The sequence below is a fragment of the Agelaius tricolor genome, unplaced genomic scaffold (assembly GCF_023055355.1).
Source record: "Agelaius tricolor isolate 1412-34295 unplaced genomic scaffold, bAgeTri1.0.p SCAF_8, whole genome shotgun sequence".
NCBI classification, from domain to species: Eukaryota; Metazoa; Chordata; class Aves; order Passeriformes; family Icteridae; genus Agelaius; species Agelaius tricolor.
In genome coordinates, this window is record NW_027269268.1 from 5997221 (window position 1) to 6020702 (window position 23482).

General features: G+C 41.7%; 1 protein-coding gene across 4 annotated transcripts in view; it reads left to right on the forward strand.

Moving 5' to 3' along the window:
- Positions 1–23482, forward strand: part of NR3C2 (nuclear receptor subfamily 3 group C member 2) — a 189885-nt gene that overhangs the window by 162418 nt on the left and 3985 nt on the right. For all 4 annotated transcript variants that reach the window (XM_071431471.1, XM_071431472.1, XM_071431473.1 and 1 more), the window contains 2 exons: positions 11673–11803; positions 15371–15528. In XM_071431471.1, coding sequence (XP_071287572.1) covers positions 11673–11803; positions 15371–15528 — 289 coding nt within the window. The remainder of the gene's footprint in view (positions 1–11672; positions 11804–15370; positions 15529–23482) is intronic.

Here is a 23482-nt window from a genome sequence, read left to right on the forward strand (position 1 = left end):
TAAAAAGAGGCATAAAATAGGGTGTTTTGTGTTGTGTTTGTTTAAGTTATGGCATGTGCAGTTTTTTCATCCATTTCTTTTGTATCGTAGTAGCTGTGATCAAAACTAATATTCTGTAGATACAGCTTTGGTTTTAATCCACAGTAAATCTTTAGAAGACTGTGATACACGTGGCACCACATAACTTGTATTGAGGGTAAACACTCTTAAAGAATGACTGCTGCATATGGCATAACATTCAAAAGTGTTGTAGTTATGTTTGTAGGCTGTGCAAACTGAAATTCAAGAAGTTGCAAAATTCCAAAATTAAGGTGGTCTGCAAAATCACAGTTTAAGCCCTTTAGGTGCATGCTTTAAAAACTGTATCCTTAACAAAACCCTTAAGTTATACTATCCCATAATATTTTTCCCATGTGACTCCTTTGATCAGGTTGGATGAGATGTAAGGATTATGTAGTGAGAGACTCTAGGAGGTTTTTCTTCATTTGTTGTCACTGAGGAAACCTTACCTTGAATGGATCTAGGGATTTGGGAGAACAGAGATATTAATGGAGAAGATTTTCTTAAGACATGGGAAAAGACTGTCCCTAATGCAAACCCTAAGCTCTGAGACTTTTCAGATTCCTTCTGCAAAAGTAACAGAAATCCTGAAAGAAAAGAAAAAAACAAAAAAAAAGTTTATTTAACTCAAGAGAGGGAGAAAATTTCTTTTTAAGATTGAACCAAAGACTCTAGCTAAAATTTTCTAATCTAATTAAACCTGAGGCAGGCACATGTGTGGATAATCTAAGTCCAGAGCATTAAATGGGTAAAATTATACACAACTGAAAGCAGAAAACAAAGTAGTGCTGGCTGGAATGGGTGCAAGAACAAAGCAAGGGATGTACAAAACCCCACGGTTTGTAACACCAGCTTATTTTCGGGGATTCTGGCTGAAACTCTGCAAAATACACTTTACTACAGGGAGCAGACTTAAACAGGATTTCTAAGGCATGGTTCTGGAAGGTAGGGCAGTTAGTTGCAACTTCCATTGCTTTTTCCCTTACTGGATGAATTACTCATAGAACTAAAGGCTACCATGACTCTTTCCCTGGCTGTGCCCTTTTGAGGGAAAAGTCCTCAACATTTTTGAAAAGAGGTGGCGTGACAGTTCATGTCTTCAAGAAATGAGCCCAGCCTTTCAAAAGCAGGAGTTTTTCTGTCTTTGCAGTGCAGAAGTCAGATGCCTGAATTCCAGAGAAAGGCAAGGGATGCTCCTTTTTGCTCAGGTTTTAACGGGCTCAGGCAGTTGCTGTCCGCCGGCTACTGGTGACAACATCCCAGGTATCTGCTTCCACCCATACATTAAGTCAGGGCATTGGCTGGCAAGCTTTCAGAGGCTCAGGAAGGAATAAAAAGCATTTACAAGTTCAGCACTGCCAACAGAAACCCAGCAGGAGCCAAGACACGGAATGGCAGGGATCCTCGCTCACACAACGTGGGAAACCAGTGGGAGCGGTGGGACACGGGCTGCCTTTGGGGCCGTGGCTCGTGCTCCCAGCACATCTCCTCCTCCCAGCTGGGAGCCAGAACTGCATCCCTCATGGCAAGCTGCACTGCTTATCCATTCCTTCCCCTCAGGAAGATGCATGGTGGCTTCTTATTTCTCCTTAAGGCAAAACGCAGTTGATGGCATTGATGATGAATATTAAAACTCAGGCTGTGCTCCTCCTCTAGATATTGGTTTGTGCTGGCATAAAAGCCCCAGAGGGACAACCCAACCCTGGAATTCCCCCACAGGTCTCAATTTATTTTTTGCTTTTAGGTTTAACATTGTCTCTCTGTAGATTTCTGAATCTGCAGCTACTTCTTGAAAAGACTGAAATTTCAAAATAATTTCCTATTTTTATCAAATCTACCCAAATTATCTTATTTACCATTCCAGCTTTACCTGGCTGCAAAATAGCAGTGATGTGGGATACTGAGAGAGTTCAATGATGCTGAGAGACACTGTGTGGAGACACTTTAGTTTGTTAAAGTACAGCATCAATATTTCAACAGTATTTTGCAAATGCACTGCATGACTAATGTGCTGTGTGTTTTCTTGCTCCTTTGATTTTTCTCAGTTTGTCATCTGCAGCAGAAAGAATAAATCACAGGTGCAGAAGTGTGCAGGTTCTGAATTTCCTGGCCATTGCACTTGATGCTGTTGTTGGTTTTTTACCCTAGTCAAGGGCTTGAGGGTTTGCCTAATGAAAACCAGCACTAGACATTGTATAAGGTACCAAAAATTATTGGACTTGAAAAACTGAGTTTAAAACCAGAGCCAGCTTTCACAACCATTTGGATCAGTTATGTCATTTTTCCATCTCTGAAATTATTATATTAGATCATATGCAGCTCAGTCCTTACAGTAAAAACATTTCAGTAGAGGCTGCACTTTACTTAATATTTTGTACAAAACATTAAGAGCAGAATGTAGTGATGGATATATATTTATTTTTAATTTTTTAAATTTAGAAGGAGACCAATGTTGATGCTGGCAATAGATGAACAACAGAGAATACAACTTTCAAATGAGACAGTTGAGGTAGAGCAAATGAGGTAGAGAGGAGCAGGAAAAACAGCAGTACAAGGGGATTTCTAGGAAGTTTCTGTGCTAGCACTGTCACGGGATGTGGATGGGCAGAGGATTTTGTAACATTGAGGAAAGCCGTAAAATTAAATTAAGGATTACTATGTAGCTCAAGTGAAACAGCTAAGATTGTATTAAAAAAATCTTCATTTAATAATTATGTACATTTTCTTAGTAAGTAACATTTTCATTACATTCCTAAACTCCTTCATAATGTGCCAGTGGAAGCTGGGACCATTAGGATTTGGTGTTGTGTAAGGCAGTGCAGGGATGCAGCAGCTTCTCTGTGCCCCTTCAGTGCTGAAGCCTGTAAGTCTTCCTGGTGCTCTGATTTCTATGGTAACAGCAGGAAGATAAATGTAATAAAACAAGCTGAATATTTAAAATCACCTTTATTTTAAATTTATTTATTTAACTTCATATACCTCAAGGCTTGGTGGGGATAATTAGTTAGATCATCTGTGAATGGTGATAAAGCCAATAAGAAACTTCATTCATTGTTTAAATGATTACTTTTTTGCTTTTATGTTTGGCAGGGTGATGGCTGTTAACCCTTTTGTCTTCCCTTGCAATCTGCTAGTCCTGTAGTTTCTAAATTTAGGTACATTTTTGTAATCTCTGTCATCAGGCAGCCTCCAAATCCCTCATTTTCAATTATTATTGCCACAACCAGAGTTGGTAAGAGTTGTCAGTGTTCAAATTTGCTGATAAATTGTTTGTGCAGTCACTGGTCTTGTTAAAAGGTCAGCAAGCACTCCTTGATGATCCTCCCTGCATGGTTTTTGCTTGCATGTATTTTAGTGAGGAATACTGAAATTATGCAAAGTGTCATTGCAATGAAAAGTGAATATCGTCATCAGTAAATATTTTATATACATTGTTACTACTATTTACTTTTTCATAAAGTGTGGCTCAGTTCTCTTCCAGAGGAGTACATAAAGGGATTTTGTTACATACCCACCCAACAGTAGTGCAGACAAAAAAAGAGAAATTTTGGAAAGCTGCTATCATACCTGTACATAACAGATGTAACATGCTTCAGCTAGATTTTCCCAGTCTTTATTTTGGGCTTCTCTTCTTTGTAAGCAGGTTATTGGTTGGACAAAGCAATAGATTCGGTTTCTTTGCATAAATTTCTAAAGGCGCTGCCTTTTAATGCCTCTATCTCTAAACACTTCTTAAATTTCTGAAGTGTTTTGCTTCAAACTGTGAAGCTTTAAAGGAAAACAGGATATACTGTAGATTTATGGAGATCTGTGAGAATGGGGAAATGTCAGGAATTGTCCCTCTAGCAGAGTTTGTCGCCCTTTAAATTGGCCAGAGAAAGTTTAAGATCAGGACAAGGGACTTCTTCATTTGCCCATTCTAGCAATTACTTAGGTACTTTCTGGATGTGAGATTGCATTTGGACAGTTGTGCCTAATAACCCTTCTGTGTCTTTCTCTGTGAATTTGCCTGTTACCTCTTTGAATACATTTATAATCTTGATATCTAAAATGTTCCGTGGCAGTTGCTTCTGCAATTTCATTATGCATATTTGTTTGTTGGAGATGTTTCTAAAGCAGGTGGCTGATAATTTAATGGAGTGCCACTTCATTCCAGTATTTGCAGTAATAGTGGATATAATCCTTCTCATCCCATGCATGCCATTTATCACTTAGATCTCCATCAAGTCCTGTTGTTTCTTCTGTGAGCTGAAGAATCAGTGAGTCAGTTTGATCTCCCCTTGTATATATCTGCTAGTTGTCTGCTGTCCCTGGCCATCCTCAGCTCCTCCTCTCATGCTTTGTATTAATTTTGGGAGGAGACCAGACCAACACGCTAGATTTAGAGCACAGTGGATGCAGCACCAAAATTACAATTTCTGTCTGGCTCTCAACTCTTCTCTCACATCTTTGCTTTTTTTTGATGAAAGGCATTTTCAAAAGGCAGAAGCCCAAAAAACCTGTCCCAAGTTACACCTAGGACTCTTTATTGTGTGATGTTTGTTATTTTGTATGTATGGTGGGAGATGATTATACTGTCTGCATTGTCCAGTCAGTGACTTCCACCTTCCATTTTGTCAGCCAGCCCCACAGACTTGCAGGATTTTTCAGCAGTCTTTCACAGGCAGCTCTTGATTTCATCGTCTGGAGCCATCAGCAAGCTCTGTCACCTCCAGAGGTCTGACTTTTCTCATATGATGTACGAGTACAGTTCCAAGCCCAGGCCCCAGCTCTGTGAGACTTCCCTGGTAACCTCCGTTACTTGTGAGAGATGTCCATTTGTTATGACCCTTGGGCTCTTATTTTTAAGCTGCTAATAATCCACAAAGAGACAACCTCCTTATCCCCAAGCTCTCTTTAAGAGCTTCCAGGAGATCTTTTTAATAGCTTTAAAATCCAGCCCTGCCATGATTGCATTTTTCCATACTTCCTGATGCAAGGCAGTGTGCAGGTCCTAGACCAGTAATTACCTACGCTGGCACACTGACAGAATTGATTTGAGCCCATACCCAAGCTGCATGCCCCAGTTTCCTTTGTGTGGAAACCAGGGCAGGGGAGAGGAGGAGGAGGAGGAGGAGAGGGTTGGTGTTTGCTTAGGTCTCAGCCCATATGGCTGTGGGACGCAGCTAGACCTGGCACGTGCAGAGCATTTCCGTCGTGCAGACATTGCCTGGATCCACCAGAGCATCCTCATGCTATTGCCAGAGTGCCCTCTCAGATTCGTGAGACATGACCTCTCTCCACCAGAGCTGTGCTGAGTTTCTTCCCTTACAGCATGTTTATTTATCAATTCATGCTCCTCTTTCAATGGTTTTGCTCGATATAGAACTGGAGCTCACTAGCCTCTGATCTCCAGTGCTCCCTTCCCACCCTCAGACCCATTTTAAGAAATCAGTCACGTTTGTCGCCTTCCACGACTTTTATAAGGGCAATTTAAGCAATAAGCTGCACAGCACAGTTAGTAGTTCAGCAATTCCGTATTTAAGTTGCTTTACAGCTCGTGGATGGATGCCATCTGGTCTTGGTGATTTATTACTATTCATTTTACTGTATTTTTTTTTTCCTTCTAAACCCTCTTCCACTTGCACTTGAATCTGAAACTATTTCTCACACTTGCTTACTGAAAAGGGAGAGCCCTTACTGGGTTCCTCTACAGAGAGCACTGATGCAAAGATTTTATTTAACTTTCCTGATCTTTCTCAAATGCTTCATTTTCATCTTGCTCATCACTTGGCCTAGTGGATGGTTCTGGCAGATTTCCAGCTTGTGATGGGTTCAAAAGAATCTGAGCATTAGTTTTTACGACTTTAGTACGAAGACTTGTCCAATGACTTTACATTTAGCATAAACCATAATTATGCTGTCCTGGTATTGTCTCAGCATGATTTTGGGACATCTACAAGCATTTTGGGAGGGTTTCTTCTCGCTTCTGTCAATGTCTTAGATGTTTGTTCCTTGCAATTGTATCTGAATGTGGTGCTGCTTTAATCTTCCTGCACACAATGAGCTGTTTGCTGGCATCTCCAAATGCCTCTCACATGCACAGTGCTTGCTTCTGCTACTTCCCCTCTAGAGTTAAATATGAGCAAAAGAAAAATTAGGAAGTCGTTTTTCTAAACTGGCATGAGAGGAAGACGTGCCTCAGTCGACTTCCAGAAAATGCCAGGCTTTGCGTGACAGCATGAGCAAAGTCTTAATTTTTGAGGCATTGTTGGCATAAAAGGAGAATTGCTGCTGCATGTGGAATATAGCAGTAATTTTGTTGATGTACCACTGCAAGTGACAATGAGCCCTGGCAGAATGGATGTATAAAACAATACCTAATGGGCACCTTTTCTGGCTCTCAGTACCTTTCTCTGATGAACTTTGAAATGGGGTATTTATTGCCATGTGTACATTATCATCACTTATTGAATGTGTTATTGAAAAAAGCATTTTGGTAAAGGCATAATTATGTATTTTCTCATTTAAAACTGTGATTTGTCTCTTTTGAAATGCAAATGCAAACCAAAAGAGAGTATTTGGTATCAGCATTCTCCTAAGTGCCTAATTAACTGTTAATACCAGCATATACTTGGGGTTTTTTGCTATTGATGTGCTTGGGATTTTAGGGTTACATAACTGGGTGATTATTAAGTTGGATTTTATCACAAGTTCTCTGCTAGTGATTGAGAGCTGAAACTCTCCTTTGGCAATCATTATCCATGGGCTGTTGCCAATTCCTTCGTTGATAGGCATATAACAGGAGGACACTTGGCTGGAACTTTTAAAGCAGCTCTAAATTCCTTAGTATTGCTTATCCGGGATGGTATTCTCTAGGGTCACCATGATGATTTTCTTGTGAGAAAACTAATTTTCAGACTTGACTCCTATAAGTTCAGTTTAAAATTGCCAAGTTGAATTTAAAAATTGCCAATTGCCTGAGTGGCTAAAGGCCAAAAAAATAGCAGCTTAATGTCTGTAGATCTGTTTTAATGTGAAACTATCTTCCTTTTCTGATTATCAGTGGTCACACTGGTGGTCCTGGGTCCAGTCACTATTTTGTCCTGGGTTTGGCAGTGCCCAAATTGGTGCAAAGTAATAGGCAATTTTGCCTCCTTGGAAGGAGATGACTCTAAAGCTTTGCTTTAGGAGTCGAAGGCAAAGTGTTGAAGGGAAGAGGTTTTGTATCTTTCTGCTGTGGCTTGCAGACTAAGCAGAGATTAGAAAGTGCTGAATAAAAAATAAGTACTGAATGAAATGTCATAATTGAATTTTGCCTGAGTCCTGCTTGCATTTTGGCTTGGATTTTGATCAGTGTGTTAACTTAATGAGGCTGCTCCAGTACGGGTGACATCAGTGGCATTTTTAATGGCTTCAAGATGGGACACAGGTGTCTGGGTGCAGTCCATTGAGCAGAGGGATGCTCAGTGTTTCCTGCCCCTGTGCATGGAAGAATTTATTCAGGTCGTGGCATTCTGTCCCCACTGCTGGAGTAGAATACTCCCTCAAGAGACAGTTAAGTGTTGTGACAACAATATGTTTATTTTTTTCTTTCTCCAAGAACCTCAAAACTTTTTCCAGTCAGAATGCCTATTTTACCTAAGGCAGGTAAAATAATTCAGGCCAAGGGCTTTTTATGATTAGAGGGTTGGAGCCACTGAGTGGGGGTTTCTGTAATCCCATGTCCTAGTCTTTCCCCTCTTTATTCTCAGTAGCTCTACCTTGCCCTCAAGGTGTCTGGTGATGTTTTTACTCCTCTCTCTGTCAAGTTCAAACTGACTTCTTTTGGCATGAGGGAAAGCATGCCTTGGTTTTGGAGGCTTCCAAACAGGTTTTGACTTTCAGGCCTTTGGCAGGTTTTCTTGTTAGGCTACATTTGTTTGATTGGTTGTTTGTTTTGGTTTTGTTACAGTGAAAAGTGCTTTCTGAAGGTGCCTAAAATAAATTTTATTGGTGGGCACCCTTCAAATGGATACAGGTTTTAGTCCAGCAAGGGAAAGGCTCTTGGGTATAAAATTTGAAATGATTCTTACAGTGGTAAAAAGTGTGAAATCAGAAGACACAAAAACTATCTTGGACATCAGAGTTTTGCTACAAATATTTATTGGTCTTTTCCTAAGTATTTTTTGGGCTGCAGGGACCAACTCAGGTGCATTTTTGTTCCTCTAAGGGGCTGTGAAAGGGGATGCCTTGGCCAATCTTTTCTTGGGATTATCAGCAAGTCATTTAAATCCTGATGAAACCTCAACACACCCACCTTTATTCACTTCTCTGTCTAATTTGGGAAGATGCCTTGTGCTGCAGCTTTGAGTAGTACCCATGAGAAAGTAAATAAAACCTGGTATCAGGTTTGGTTTGGGGCTGAGTTTCGCCTGTCAGTGAATATTTCTTGCTGTGTGGGTTCCTCTTTTTTGGTTACGGTCAGTTGAGTTGCAGTTTCCATCCTCAGCAAGGAGATTTACGATACTGGGCTTCATGATGACTTCATAAATGATGAGTTACTTATTCATAACAAGCTGTTTCTCTTCTGCCTGCCTGTAGTTTCACAGGTTTTGATGTGGCTGCCTGGTTTCTGTGGAGATCATATAAGGGTATTATGAGATAGATGGCTGGTTTGGTATTTAGGATGCCTTGTCTTAAATGGTTTCCTCAAACCATCCCTGCTCTCCTGGGGGGACTGGTCAAATCCTACATATCTGTTGTAGCTGGGTGGCTCCAGTGGCAATTGGGCAGAGCAGTGGAAACAGGCTGGTGGCAGTGGTGGGAATGGCTGGTGGCAGTAGTGGGAATGGCTGAAAACAGTGGGAATGGCTGGTGGCAGTGGTGGGAATGGCTGATGGCAGCAGTGGGAATGGCTGGTGGCAGCAGTGGGAATGGCTGGACTCCCTGCCCATCCACGGGGCTGCAGGAAAGGTCAGACAAAATGTGAGCTGGGCATTACTTTAAGCCTGTAAGGAGACACTCGGGGAACTTAAGATGGATTAACTTAAGGTGTAAAGTTTAAAGCGCATTATTATGAAGGAGGATTAAGCTGAACTGAGCTAATGACACCACTTCTGAATGCATATCCAAACAGTGGATTCAGAGCTTTGGCTCCACGCTTTTTGTTACTTAAATGTACTTACCTTCTTAAATGTCCCCATAAAGATGAGTGCCCTTATATTCCTGATCTTCATATCTTCCATTTTTCATGTTGAGAGGTACAGGAGCTGTATCAGAGGTTGGGCTGGATTTGGTTGGATGGGATTTGCCTTTTTTTTATCCCTCCTTTTTTTTTTCTTTTTAATTTTTTCTTGTGATGGTAAAGGCATTTGTGATGACTTGATGGCATTTATTCTTAGCTGATGTGCTTGGTGAGGAAAAAAATAACTTTGCTCAAGTTATACTGACATGCCTTAATTTCTCTGCACCTCTTCACTTTTATCATATTTCTATTGCTTTATTTTGTTGCTGCTCTCGAGGTATTGGATATCTGTGATGTCAGCATCTGAATTTTTCAAAAGCTCTGTACCCTCTTATTCCACACGGTGTGGGGTTGAAAACCAAATACAAAGCTGACTACTGTAAACTCCCACAAAATGCTTATCTTTCATTAAACAGAGTCATGAATTAACTAACATAATTGTTAGTTGGTAATATTTTGTAAATTAGTAATAAATCAACTTAATTGATTTTTCAGGTGGCAAACTGATTTCAAATAATGTGTTTGCTGTATATTAAACAAATCACCTAGTAACTCATGCTGTGCATCATTTTATCTTGCTACAAACAATGCCATCACGTTTTTCTTGAGGGTAAGCCTAGAGATCAATATTTGTAAGTAGATAAAAACATGAATATTTAAAAGACAGAAAGAAATAACTAACCAAAAAAATCCTGACTGTAACTGAAATTCTTATATTAAGGCAATCACATATAAGCCAAACAAGTACAAAGAAAAACAAAAGGCAGAAATATTTGGATGTCAGAAAAAGTGCAATGCAATGTAAAAGATCGAGTTTTAGAATCAACACTTTTACAGTTAACTCACACAGACTGTTTTGCCTCCAAAAAAAACCCAAACAAATAAAGGCATAAGAAACCTGAGACAAAACATCATGTTTTATTTTTCTTGCTGTGTGGCTTGTGGTATCTGATGAAAAATCTGTCACTTCTCTCTGTAGAGGTCAAACAGAGGGATGGTGGCAGTGGCTTTTATATTCTCAGTCTGGAGGAACAGGAACAAACCTTGGTGTCCTGCAAAAGTAATGATGGATGTCATAGATGGCTCTTACTTGGAGTGCTGCTGTCTCTGGCCAGCTGAGATACACTTCAAAATGTAGAATTTAAAATACAAATGTCCTTTATTAATCATTTGCCTTTGGAGTTCAGTGTGTATCCCTCAGAGCCTCCTGGGAGCAGTCCATGATGCATAATAAAAACAGATATGTATGGCATTACTCCTGCTATTAAATGTAATTTAAAAAAAAAAAAAAAAAGAAGCTGGAAGTTCTCAGTCTCAAGAAAAGAGGGTGGAGTAGGGGAAAAGTGCAGAGCCCATCTAACAATGGGGAGTCCGCTTTATTAGTATTAAAGAGGAAAATGAAATTGCTCTGGCAGCAGTGCAATAAAACACCAGGAAGATTATGTCAGTCTTTGTTTGCACACAGTATGATTCTTCTCTTTCACCAGCCAATTTGTATATTTGAAAAAGCATTTGCTTGGTTAAAATAATGAGCTGAACTTCATCCAATTCCCCAATTATAGAAAAATTTGTTAGAAGAAATGCAGACAATTGGTTTTGAGCAACTGAAAAAAAGAGGAGTAGTGGACATGGAATAATTTTAGGGCCTTGTCTCCATACCTGCATACACACACACACACACACATATATATATGTATATCACAGTTTCTGCTGAGACAGGCAACTCTCAGTGACTCTTTTCTGTAGCTGTTGTGATTTGAGATGGCAGCTTCAGAAATTTAGCAAAATTCTAACTAATTCTGCCTGAAACTTGAGCAGGATAGGTTAGCCTAGGATTATCTCAGAGAAGAGAGACAAGGTCTTAAGTTAAATTTATGAAAGTACATTTAAAGATACAAGTAATGTATTCTAATTATTTTGCGATTTAACAGGCAGAAGTCTGTGTTAATGAATGAGTTCATTTTTTTAATATATTCCTTTATTCCAGATTGTTTTAGATTACTAGTTTGGGAAAAACACACATGTTTTTTGAATATTTCAGTGTTTGAACAGGAGATGTCACTTGATGGGGGAGTGTATCACCTAGAGCATGCATTCAGTGGGTGTGGGTTCGTTCCCCTGCTGCACCAGCTCTGACCTCTTCAGCAGGCACGCTTCCATCAGCCAGGGCAGAGCTGAGCAAACACTGACATTTTAAAATGCTTTTGCCACTTCACTAATCCCATCAGTGACAAAACTCGAATGATTTCGTTGCTGTTCCTTTTCCGTGGTCTGCTGGGTAGCGAGGTGAGCTCAGCCATCCCTGCAGGCGGCGCAGGAGCAGGGTGGTGCCCGGGTGATGGCCCTGCAGGTTGTGCTCTCCCTGGTGCGTACTGATGGCCTGGATGTTGTTCCCCTGTCTCCGCAGGGAGCGGATGCGCCAGTCGGCGATGTTCGAGCTGTGCCAGGGCATGCACCAGATCAGCCTGCAGTTCGTGCGCCTGCAGCTCAGCTTCGAGGAGTACACCATCATGAAAGTGCTGCTGCTCCTAAGCACAGGTGAGTTGGGTCCGTGCTTATGTAGGAATGCTAGAAAATATTCCAGCTCACAAAGAGATGCAGTGGTTTTAACCAGCTTGGCAGAAGAGCCAAACTGTTTCCAGCTGGGCCGCAGGAATGAGCCTGGGTTTATCTGCACTTAGCGTGGGAAGCATCCTTGCAATTGGAGCGTGTCATGTGCACTGGAGGGACAGGAGTGGCCAGGCACAGGACTTTGGCCCCCTCTCCAGAGGGTGACCTCAGACATGCCAGGCAAGTGCCACAGCTGTGGGGATTGAGGGAAAATCCTTGCTAAACATTCAAAGCCACCAGGGTTTGGCTGACTCAACGTGACCTTCAGGATCAAAAGATGTGCATTGCCTGTACTGCAGAGCAGGTGATCTTGTAATGCCAAGTGACTTGAGAATGCAAAGCCCTTCCACAGGCTTCTGAAAGTTTAATAAATGACAGTGCACGCTTCCTTTTTTCTCTTGAGCCATCATGCTTTGAGTTTTAAGACACAAAATTATATTTTGGTGCTTGTTACAGCACTGTGTAGTAATTAGCAGATCTCTTGATCTTATCTTGCTGAAAATACTGAAAACCTCCTGTCCCAGTGCAATTGTATAAATACACAGGCAGTTTGTACATTACTTTTCCATCAGTAACAGCCTGTAAACCTGTAAGCAAATGTTATTCTGTGGAATCCTGCTCCTTTTTGTGGGGAACAGCTCAGTGACACCATGGCAAGCCAGGTCTGTGGTTAAAGTACCTGCCTTTGAGGGGGGACATGGGGCTGCAGTTCCTGTCAGAGCGGGAGGGCATTTGGATCCTCTAACAGAAACCTCCTGGGGCTGTGAGATTTTTGGGCTCAGCCATCTCCCTCCCTTCCCTCTTCCAACTGAAGCTGTTCCAGCTTGCTGGGATTGGGAGAGACATCACTTTTTGGGGATCTCTTTGTGTCCTGGCCTGCAGAGTCTGACCCCAGGTCCCACTCCACCAAGGGCTGGAGATGGTCAGCCAGTGAACCTGGAACACTGGGGAGGGGCTGTGCTCCTGGCTTGCCTTTTTTTTGAAGGTTGTCACTCCTCCTGTTTCCAGAAGTAATGTGCTCAGGGAGGGTTTGGATCCCAAAATGTTCTTGAGAGAGTGTCTGGATTGGAGATTTGCCTCTGCAGCATTTTAATCAGCCTTATAGGGGAAGAATCTTTAGAAAAATAACCTGAAGGCATTCTAAAAATGCAGCAAAATGTCTTTAAGCTAGGTATTTATTATTCTAGCCTCTCGAGAGTGTAAACTAATGAGTTATTGCAAGAATCTGTTAGGTGAGATCAGTCTGGCCAATTAACTTCAGTGAGCTGGGTCCCTTTCAAACACACACCATGGTCACCAGAAAACCTGCTAAAAATAGTTTGTTTTGGGGACTCAGGATATTTACATTAGAGAGAGAGAACAAGGAAAGCAAAATGAAAATGGAGGTGGTGATAAAACCCAGAAAGTGTCAAGTGAAGGGCAGCAAACCTGGTTTTGAGTGCTTGCACCTTGGTACAGTCTTATGACAGAAAGCTCCAGGTTTGTTTTCATTTAAATTCTTTTATTGAATCACGTGATGAATAGAGTACAAGTTATTCTGAAACTTTCATGGCGACCACATCAAGGAAGTTTCACTCCATTTACATGTGGAAGAAACCACACATTACAACTCAGTTGTTTTCTTGCTTTCCACAGACCATAGATTTTGGGAGCTTGCCAACAGTATTGCTGCATTTAATAAGTAAAATCAGAAACACTGGGCAAACCTCCAGAATTTCATGTTTTGCTTGAGTTCTCTTTATTTGTGGTCTTTCTTTCTTCCTTAATAATCTGGCTGGGGTGATAGTATAATAATTTTCAGACAGAACAGTAAAATACATAGTAGTAGACAAAGAGTGACTCTAACAGCCTGTAAGCACTGTACATATTAAAGGAACTGTAAAGCCTGTGCATTTTGTGTGAGGGCCACAGCATGCTCTGATGGCTTTACTTATCTTGATTGGTGCCTCTGTGTTCATTCACCTTGAACTGAATTTGTAGATTTGTTCCAGACAGTTTCTTTTATCTGTCAGCTGACTGAGAGAGTTTGCATCTAGAATTTGAAAATTAAATGAACATATGATATTTATATTGTGACTGAGTAATATAAATATATAATATTTACCAAGCTGCAGGCAGGCTGGTGTGTAACCTCTAGCCTTTTTCTAAAGATTCTTCCCTGTGCCCCTTTCCAGCACTTGGTGGCCTCAAGCCCTTGGTGGTACAGCTCCTCCTTGTTCCCCATTGCTAAATTGTTCTTGTAGATACTGATGCTTTTTCTTAAAGGTTCTACTCTGGAGCCATTTAGGGCAGTTGCTTCATGCTTCTGATGTGATTTCAGTGGGATAAAGGGCAGTTGAGAGGATTTAGAAGAGAAGGAAGTGTATGAACAAGACAGTTTCTGTCAAGAGGTTAAGTCAGGGTAAGCTGAATTGGAAGATCACCTTTTGTTCCTTTCTCTTTTTAGTAGGTAACTTCCTATTTAGCTTAATCTGACATAGTTTTCTGACTTACTTAGGAAATAAAGTCACTCATATACAGACCATATTTTATTTTCCTTCTATGGACCATGCCTAAGAGATACAGGGAAAAAAACACATTTGATGGTTAAGCAGTGTTCATGAATTTGGATATTAAACCTCAGAATATTTTAAGTAATGTTGTTAATAACCCCTTTGGAGTTTTCATAGGGATCTGATCCTAATAAGCCATTCCTGTTTGGGGCAGAACCTGCAGGAGTGTTTGCAGTCCTTTAAGAAACAGGGTATTTGCTTTTGTAATCAGCCCTGCTGATATTGGTCACAGCAAAAAGCATCAGAAAACTGTACTTCTGACCCATTTATAAAATGATGATTCCATGATCATGATTCTATCTCTGTCTGGCAGATGGAAACTTCAACAGGACACTAGAAATGCTTGCAAGCGTCTGTCATGGTCAAGCACTGGGTCAGGATGCCTGTTTGGAAAACAGACTTCTGTTCTGTGCAGAAAAATGGCTCTGTTTTGTTCTAGATGCTATGCAGATGTTTGCTAACATTCAAAGAAATTTTAGATCTTTACTTGATGGCATAAAAATGTGTCACTTGGTCTAGCATTTCTGCAGATAACAGCTGTGATTCTGTACCTTCTCCTCCTCTGCCAAGTGTGGGGAATCATTCAAGAATGATAAATCACGTTTTCAGCTTCTAACAAAATACCCTTGATCCATCTGCTTGGTTTTTATGTGGTTGGATTGTACTGAAAGCAGTTTGGACATGAGGCTAGCATGTGTCGCATTTCTGAGATGTTATCTTGTCCTCTGCCACAGCTCCTGCAATCACACATCCGGAGAGGATGCCTGAATGGCTTGAGAATCTGTGTGGTGGTGTTGATCCCTCAGCAATGTCTGTAAAGTTACGGACTTTGCTTAAAGGTTTCATTCCTTCACCCGCTGACTGCTGTAACTGTTTAAGTATGCACATCAAAAGAGTAAGCAATGCAGTTAATACTAATTTAAGACTGTCTTTTCAATGACAGTTCCCAAGGATGGTCTCAAAAGCCAAGCTGCATTTGAAGAAATGAGGGCAAATTACATTAAAGAACTAAAGAAGATGGTAACTAAATGTCCAAGTAACTCTGGGCAAAGCTGGCAGAGATTCTACCAACTGACTAAACTTCTTGACTCCATGCATGATGTAAGTATAACTCCTCAGGGAGCACAGAAAAGTTAACAAAAAAATCTCTCCTTTAAGGTAAACAAATAGTCTTTAATTGTGTTAACTGACAGGGAGACAAAAAATAAACCTTGTTTTTAAAGGGACATCTGAGGGAAGTTAGATGAACTTAAGAAGTTAAAATAAGAAAGTAGAAGTCATAAAGGTGAAAGGTTCAGGGTTAGTGTGTTACACATCCAACGTGCCTGACGTGCCAATAAACACAGAATTCATTTGGTGATCTTTTACAGCTGGGTTTGTAATCATGATGACTTTGAAAGATGCACTGAGTCCTTGAAGCCATCCTGGGTGTTTGAAGCTTTATTTGAACTTTTCAAGTGGAAGATTCCTTGTTGGGTTATTTCTGCCACCCTGCCTTATTCCAGCACAAGGTGTTTTACATGTCTCAGGTGTGAGATGTGATGAATGACATAAGAAACTAAAAGTTTGGTCTCAAAGCACCTGGGCTGCTGATGCCTCTGCCCAGAGTGACAGAGTGCTTGTGGTAGGTGTGGTAGATTCCAGAAGGGGTGTCCATAATGTTGAGCTGTTTAGCTGGAAGTGACCTGGTTCTAGCCAGCATAATGGTAAGTGCAAAATTTACCTCTGCAGCAGCAGGGCTGAATCTTCTTTAACTTGCTCTGAGGGAGCCTTCAGGCTCCACAGAGGAAACAAGTGACCCAGCTGGTAAGGTTTCCTCAGGCTGAGGGTTTTCCTAGTGCCCCCTGAGAGTTCCTGGGGACCAGGCCATTGCCTGGGTCAGCAAGGCTGGCACCCATCCCCTCCAAAGCTGTGCCATGGTGCAGCAAGTGATGGGAGGCTCCTGGGGACAGTGAGAGAGAGTGACCTTTAGCTGTGTTTGGGTACATGAGATGAGGGCTCCCAGCATGCTCATCACCCTCCCAGTAAAATCTGGCAGACTGCAGCAAAAGAGAAAACTGCCCTACTCCATCTTGGCTGGGATGGGGTTAGGGAAGGATCTTTGCTGCATGAAGAAGCTACAGCACTTGCTTTCAGAGCCTGCATACAAATGCACGTCTTTGTACTTGACTTAAATTTCATTTTGTGAGACGGTACAGTACGGTGCACTTCAGGTCATATCAGTGTAAGGGCCTCAGGTCTGTTTACAGAATGTACATATGGAATTATTTTTCAAATATTGTTCTGTTGTTCATTAAAACATTGCAAACCTTAGTGGGAGGCTGGGGGAGTATTATTAGTACTGCAGTAATAGCTCATTCTTCAGAGATCAGGTTTCACTTGCTCAGTGCCAGCAAAGGAAGTTGTAGTGTTTTAGTGGAAAAAAAAAAAAGGGATGGGTGATAAAATCATTTGCAAGAATTCACATCTGAACCTCGAGGCAGCATAACAAACCCCTGCATTCATGGAGTTTTCCAATCCTCTTCAGGATAGGCAGTGTCTGATTTGTTGCTGAAATTGGAGTGTTTGTGTGGTTAAGGTGACTGGATGACAGGCTCATGCTCACTGAGAGCGCTCCCATGTCCTACAGACATTTTCCAAAACACAGCATTAACCACTGGGAGCTGAACTAACCAGAGGAAGCAGGCTGCTCTTGCATTTTATTTAATTTTTAATTAAGCTAATTTTGCATTACTTGTGTTTTAATAGTCAAAGGACTTTTTAAAGAAAGTCCCATTGTCAGCAGTCTCTGTTAGAAAGGCCGGTTGTCTCCACAACAGTGCTTCCTTTCAGAGATGATACTGGAGACTTGTTCAACAAGGGCACTTGTTTATTTTTTCTCTTTAAAACTTTTTTTTTTTTTGCTTTTTTGTTTTTGAAATCCATCAGAATAAATTTAGACTGGTGATAATATTAATGAGAAGTGAGAATTAATATTCTCTCCCCACTGCCTGTTAGTGCAGAATTTCTCCGTTCAAACGATGTGAATGCAAATTTTCTGCTTGGTTCCTTAGTCTAGGAGGAACGCTTCCTCAGCTGTCACCTATGTATTTTTAACTTATTCCATTATAATTTCAGAGGATCAGAATATATTTGGTGCTGGGCAGTCTAACTGGAGCTGAGGCCCCATGTTTACATGCTGCTGTAGTCTCAGCATTGGCATTTTCAGTACAAGCCTGAAGGGGCTGGTGCACAATCCGTGCTTGTTCAGCCCTCCTGCTGCATGCAGCTTGTCCATCTGAGCAGAGCAGCATCTCATCACTCATGGAATTCACTTTACCTGAGTGTAGGGGCAAGCAATAAAGAACCCTGCTCCTTTGCACCTCCAGACTTGCTTTCATCAACCTCATTTATAAGACATCTGTCTGAGGAATATATGAAATACAGTGTGTGGAAATATCAAATTACAGTATGCTTGGCTTATATAATATGAGGAAGAAAAAGAAAACCCAAACAAGATGGTTTTACAATGCTCAGTATGCTAAATCATTCATCCACACAGCAAACATATGTGCAGGTAGAAAAGTGCCAAGCTGAGGAAATAAGAAATTTTCAAGAAGGCCAGGCAGGCACTTAAGTATTTGCAAACATCAGCAATTTTATTTAATGATCCATAAAGCCTCAAAGCACCTTAAAAATAAGAGCTGGAAACCCATCCCGAGCAGACAAGATGAAGAGGGTTCTGTGCATGTGCACACCTGTGCTGGGCCTCTGGAGCCTGCCTGCAGCCTGCCCTGCCACTCTCTGCCTGCATGGTGCCGTGGGGAAGCCGTGGGTTAGTGGTGAACATGGCAGTGCTGGGATAACAGCTGGACTCAGTGATCTCAGAGGTCTTTTCCAAATTTAATGATTCTATGATCCCGTATTTCCTTCTTGTAGGGATTGTATTTCTCTTATTTTGGGTGGCTCATGTGCATCATGTCCTGAAGAATCACAGTAGCAAGGAGAGCGCCCCTCTCTACCTAGACTCCAAAAGTTTTGGTCTTGTGCCTGTGAATGGCCGTGGGCATTTCAGGGAGAGATGCACATGCAGCACTTGGATGGAGGTGAAGTGCCTGACAAACACCCTCAGGAACATTAGAAACAGATGTCCTGCACATGGTATCAAAAACTTCATCTGGATCCTCCTCGGCATCTCCTGTTGGCTTTGGCAGGAAGGGCTGTATCTTGCATGGCAGGCCTCGTTTCATATAGAGACTGTGTAGTGTAAGGTTAGGCAGTTTGCAGAACAAAAGCTGAATTTGGTTTCAATCTGGCTGATACTAAACAGGCTTTGAGTGAAGAGGGCTTTTGTTTCGATGCCATGACATTAAACCCTAATGTGAACCTTCCCCTTGGCAAGGCAGCGCCCCGCGCTGTCATTTGCTTGTTGGCATTTTCTGCCAAACAAAAATAAATTCTTTAAGGCTCATGCTGCTGAATAATTAATTTTTTATGGTTCCTGAAGGGAATACTTTATAGCTGAGGTGGATCTTTCCATAGGCTGAGAGCGCCAGGATTTCACTCGCTGAAAGAGCTGACAGTGGGAATCAGGGCACAGATCCTCGGGGGGCAGGGCTGCACGGGATGCTGTGCTGGATGCAAATGTCCCTCTGCAGGTTCCTAATCCCACAGATACAAAACTGCAAATGAGCCCCTCAGCTGTCACCAACACCTTTGGGTACCGTTTTTCTGCTACTGATCTGCCCAAGTTGGGTCCCACAGATGATGAGCTGTTTGGAGCCTCGTTCCAGTCCCAGTGCCTGAATTCTCAGGGTGAGCATTTTCTCTGTTTAGTGAGAGGAGAGATCCAGCCTCTACTCCCAGAGCAGCAGCCATGTGGGAGTGTGCCAGGTGTGTGTTGTGGCAGCTAATATGCATCTGTCAAGTGAGAAATTGATTCCCAGCTCCCTAATGTAGACAGAAGCTACTCTGAGATTTGTCTTGCTCAGTTTGTGATGGTCGGATCCCTCTTCCTTCACGTTTGCTGGTGTTTGTTGGGGAAGAGCCCCGCTGCTGTTGAAGAGCAAAGGACACTTGGCTCAAAGTTTGTGCTGGCCAAGGGATGAGGATGTTTCATTGCTGTGTGATGTTGTGGGTGCATCCTCCAGGCACAGAACACGAGTTGAACTCAGGCTCTTCTGTGGCATGTCCAGGTGTCAGGTGCTGTGGTTTGGGTGTGCACGTGGTTATAAAGGAAACGTGAAAAAATGAGTGCAGTTCCTCAGTTAGATAAATGCATCAGTCCAGGCAGAACCAGGGTCCATGTTTGCTCTGCCAGATACTGTTAGTGCCTAATCCATACCATCCTGGTATTTTATCCACCTTTTACTCCTTTCTAACATGAGGCAAATTCTCTGCATAGGTATAACCAGAGTTATATAACCTTTGTCCCTTGGTCTTCCCTTGTACTCCTTGTGATGGTGGAAGGCTTTAGTCTTGGGTTAGAGTTCAGGATTTCCTAGGCAGCTAAGAACTGGCCACCTTTGTGGGTAACCAAAGGACATATGTATCTCCAAGAGTCAGCCTGTAAGCCATCCCAGAGGGAATAACTTCCTTCCTGAGCCCTTGGAGTAATAATTATTTTACATCATGGGATTTTCATAGGACTGGGAATAAAAACAAGTATAGTGGCAATGGAATAATCAAGACCTGCTTGGCAGTGGTTTTCCTTAGCCTTCCCAGTTGTTGGAGCAGGAGTTTTGTATCCACTGCATGAAGTGGAAAGATCAGGAAGGGACAGCAGTCCTAAACTCACCGAGGGCTCTGCTGGGTGAGGAAGGAGCTAGGTGGGCAGAGACCTATTCCTGAAAGGGACAGAAACAGGCAATTTGGAGTGTCTTTTTTTTTTTTTTTTTTAATATAGGAGAACATTGAAGTTTCTGACAGTAATAGCTGTAGCTAATAATAGGAAGAAATTACTCAGCATTGTGTTGTTACCCTACTGCTGTCTTAATTGCTGTCTCAGTAGGCTTAATCACAGAGATGCTCCTGATAGAGAAGTGACTGAGGGCTTTCATACCACACTCAGAGATTCTGAGAGAATTTGGAGAAAAAGAAGCACAGAAATGTGCACCCTTGTAAATCCAATGTTCTTACCATTTCTGGAAATGCAAAGGCATCATGGTGAGATTTCCAAACTAAAATAAATTCTTTTTGCTGTAAAAATGGGGCAAGTGCTCAAAGGTCACTTTAACTGTATTAACTTCAGGGACTTCATTAAAGGATTCATTTTTTTTAATTATGAAGAACAGTATGCATGAAAAAGTCCATTTTATACACACCCCACCCTAATAACAGAAAATTACATTTGATTAATACTCCTATTTCTCAAAGGTGCTCAATACAGCATACAAATGGAAAAATTGATTAGGTAAGAATATCAGAATTGCTAAGACTGCTGTAGCCCTGGAAATGTTTGAAGCACAGCACGCTGCAGGGGTAGTGATGAGAGAATTGGGAATTGTTTTAGTTGTGGCCTTAACTGCACTGCCAAGCTGTAAGTCTTCAGAAGTGTGCTTCAGTAGCTGAAATAATGGAGATTGTAGAAGCCAGGATGTTTCTAGTCACCATTGCACTGCTTGTGCAAACAGCAGTGCTTTCCCTCTCCCTGCTGAATTGGAGTTGTGTGTCACACTGCTGGAGTGGGGGAGCTCTCAGCTTTTCCAGTAGAAACCACCAGAAGTGGAGGGTAGAAGTGGTGGGCTAAAGTGTAGTCAGGAGTTCTGAGAGCACAGGGATTTTACAAGGCTTTAATGAACAACCAGGAGTTTATTTGATCTAGGAAATTCATAAGGCATGTTCAGAAGTGCTGGATAGCTCGTGTTACCTTGCTTGTCACCTGTAGTGACAGTCACTGCAAAGACAGAGCTTGTGTGTTCCAAGACAAAACAAACTTTTTGATATCCTTACTGAAGAGGGAACTTCTCTTTTAAAGCAAAAGACCATCTAAATTATTTACCTGTTACAGATCAAAACTCCATCAGACAAATGTTGCTTGGGATGCAACAAGGACTTGCATTTCAAAATTAATATTGCCTGTGGGACTTGAGTTTTTCATCCTTTCAGTGCATCCACATGCCAAGGCTGCTGAGCTGGCAGGGGGCTGGTGCTTCTGAAAATGCACAGGAGCACACCTGCAGAAAATACTGTGCTCATGGCTCAGCTCTTGGTCTCAGAGTTTCAGTTGTCTGACCTTAGCACAGGGTTTACATTTTCATACTTCTGAGCTGGCTTTCAATTCTGCCACGTTTTTCCTCTTTATTTTAATTTAATGCTTTCCCAGTCCCAAAAAGCCATGCAGCTTTCAAAGCTGGAATTAAAAAGATCCTGACTGCAATCCCGTGGTCCTGGTGACATGTGGGGTCACAGGTGTGACACACGTTCTTCCTCCCTTTTTCTTTAGGTGCATGATTGTTGTCAAGTGTGTTAAAGCTGATAGCTTAAGAAAGTGGAACAAAAGTTTTAGCAGACTAAATAGGGATAGAAAATACATCATCCTTAGGGCTTCAACCCAAGTATGACAGGATAGGAGGGTTCTAGGGATTTTCTTTTAAACTGTTGTGCAGACTTAACATTCTCCTCTGTGGTGAGATTTGTAGTGTGCTGTGCTGTGATTGTATCCATGATGACATGCTGGTTTTCACCACTGGACTGCTGACTTTTTTATAGAATAGAGTAAATTATGCTTCCTTCGTTAGTGTTATTTTTCATTTCCCCTGTCTACATATTCACCTGACATAAATGTGTACTTGGTACTACTAAAAGCTTGCAAAGAAGTCAGAATTAGTAGTTTCTAGGTAGGATTTCCTGTGACCTGTCTCACTGAATCCAGAGGCTCCACACAGACGTGATGAGGTAGGAATTCAAGCTGCACAGGAGGCAGTGGGACAGAGGTGATCCCAACCCCCTCTCACATTCAGTGATGTGAACAGAGTTTAGGAAAAGGAGCACATTCACAGGGTCATTGTCAAGGCTTACTTTGTTTAGGGCTGGTGTTTGATGCCAGAGGCAGGGAGGAGGGAGTGCCAATCACACCAAGACACAGTTTCCTTCACTTTGGTTTTGTGCTGTTTAGAGTATTTTTGGCACAGGAGATGCGCAGTAACAACCTCCTCCTCATGGGTAAAGTAAACCTTTGAACATCAGCATTTTTTCCTTGAAAACCAGATTATGTCTATGCTACTTATTTAGCATGCATCTGTTTAATTAATTAGTGTTGCTTCATGACATGCCAGATCATCAGCAATGACCTAAGCCCCAGCAAGCAGACTCATGTAGGGCTCAATAGCAGCGAGTCATGTGTTTGAGTGATCTCAGCACTTCTCTGGGATGTTCATAAACTGCTTACATGTTTGCAAGAACAGCTGTCAAAGTCCTGAAAACGAGCAATAAGGTATGGTGCTCCAGGATGGAAATGTTGCTGCCCATATTTTTTTTATTCATTTCCTTTTCTGCCTTCCAGAAGTCCACCTTTATTTGCTCTATCTTTAACAGGGGGTTTATGGCAGAGTGCAATTCTGCATGGTAAGAATTGAAATGACAAACTTGTGTTTGATAAACTACACAAGCAGAAGTGTTTCAAGTCCTCTGCAAGGACACAGGGTGCCAAAATTAATTTAACACTTAGATTTTTAAAGAGCAGAGGCTCTTTCCTTCAATCACACAACAGTGTGTGAACTGCAGTGGAAGTTCACACACTCACTGAAACCTGGATGTGATCATTCCTTCTCATTTCTTAAAGATTGGGAAGGGTCCAACATACTGTAAGGCTTTAGGAGATGCATTTAGGTCACAGCCACCAAAAACCTGTAGGTTGTGTCTCTGTAAAACCTGAAATGCCACCGTGTGACACAGCAGTTGTGTTGTTGAGCTGCAAACATCAGCTGCTCTGGCAGTTGTAGGTTGTGGGCCCTGGAGAATGCACCGAAGTTAACCAAATAATCTGATTTAATGAATGTGTATCCAGCTGAAGCTGAGAGATACAATAGTTTATGGCTGATCTTTTCCCCCTGGACAGAAGCCTTTATTTTTGTAG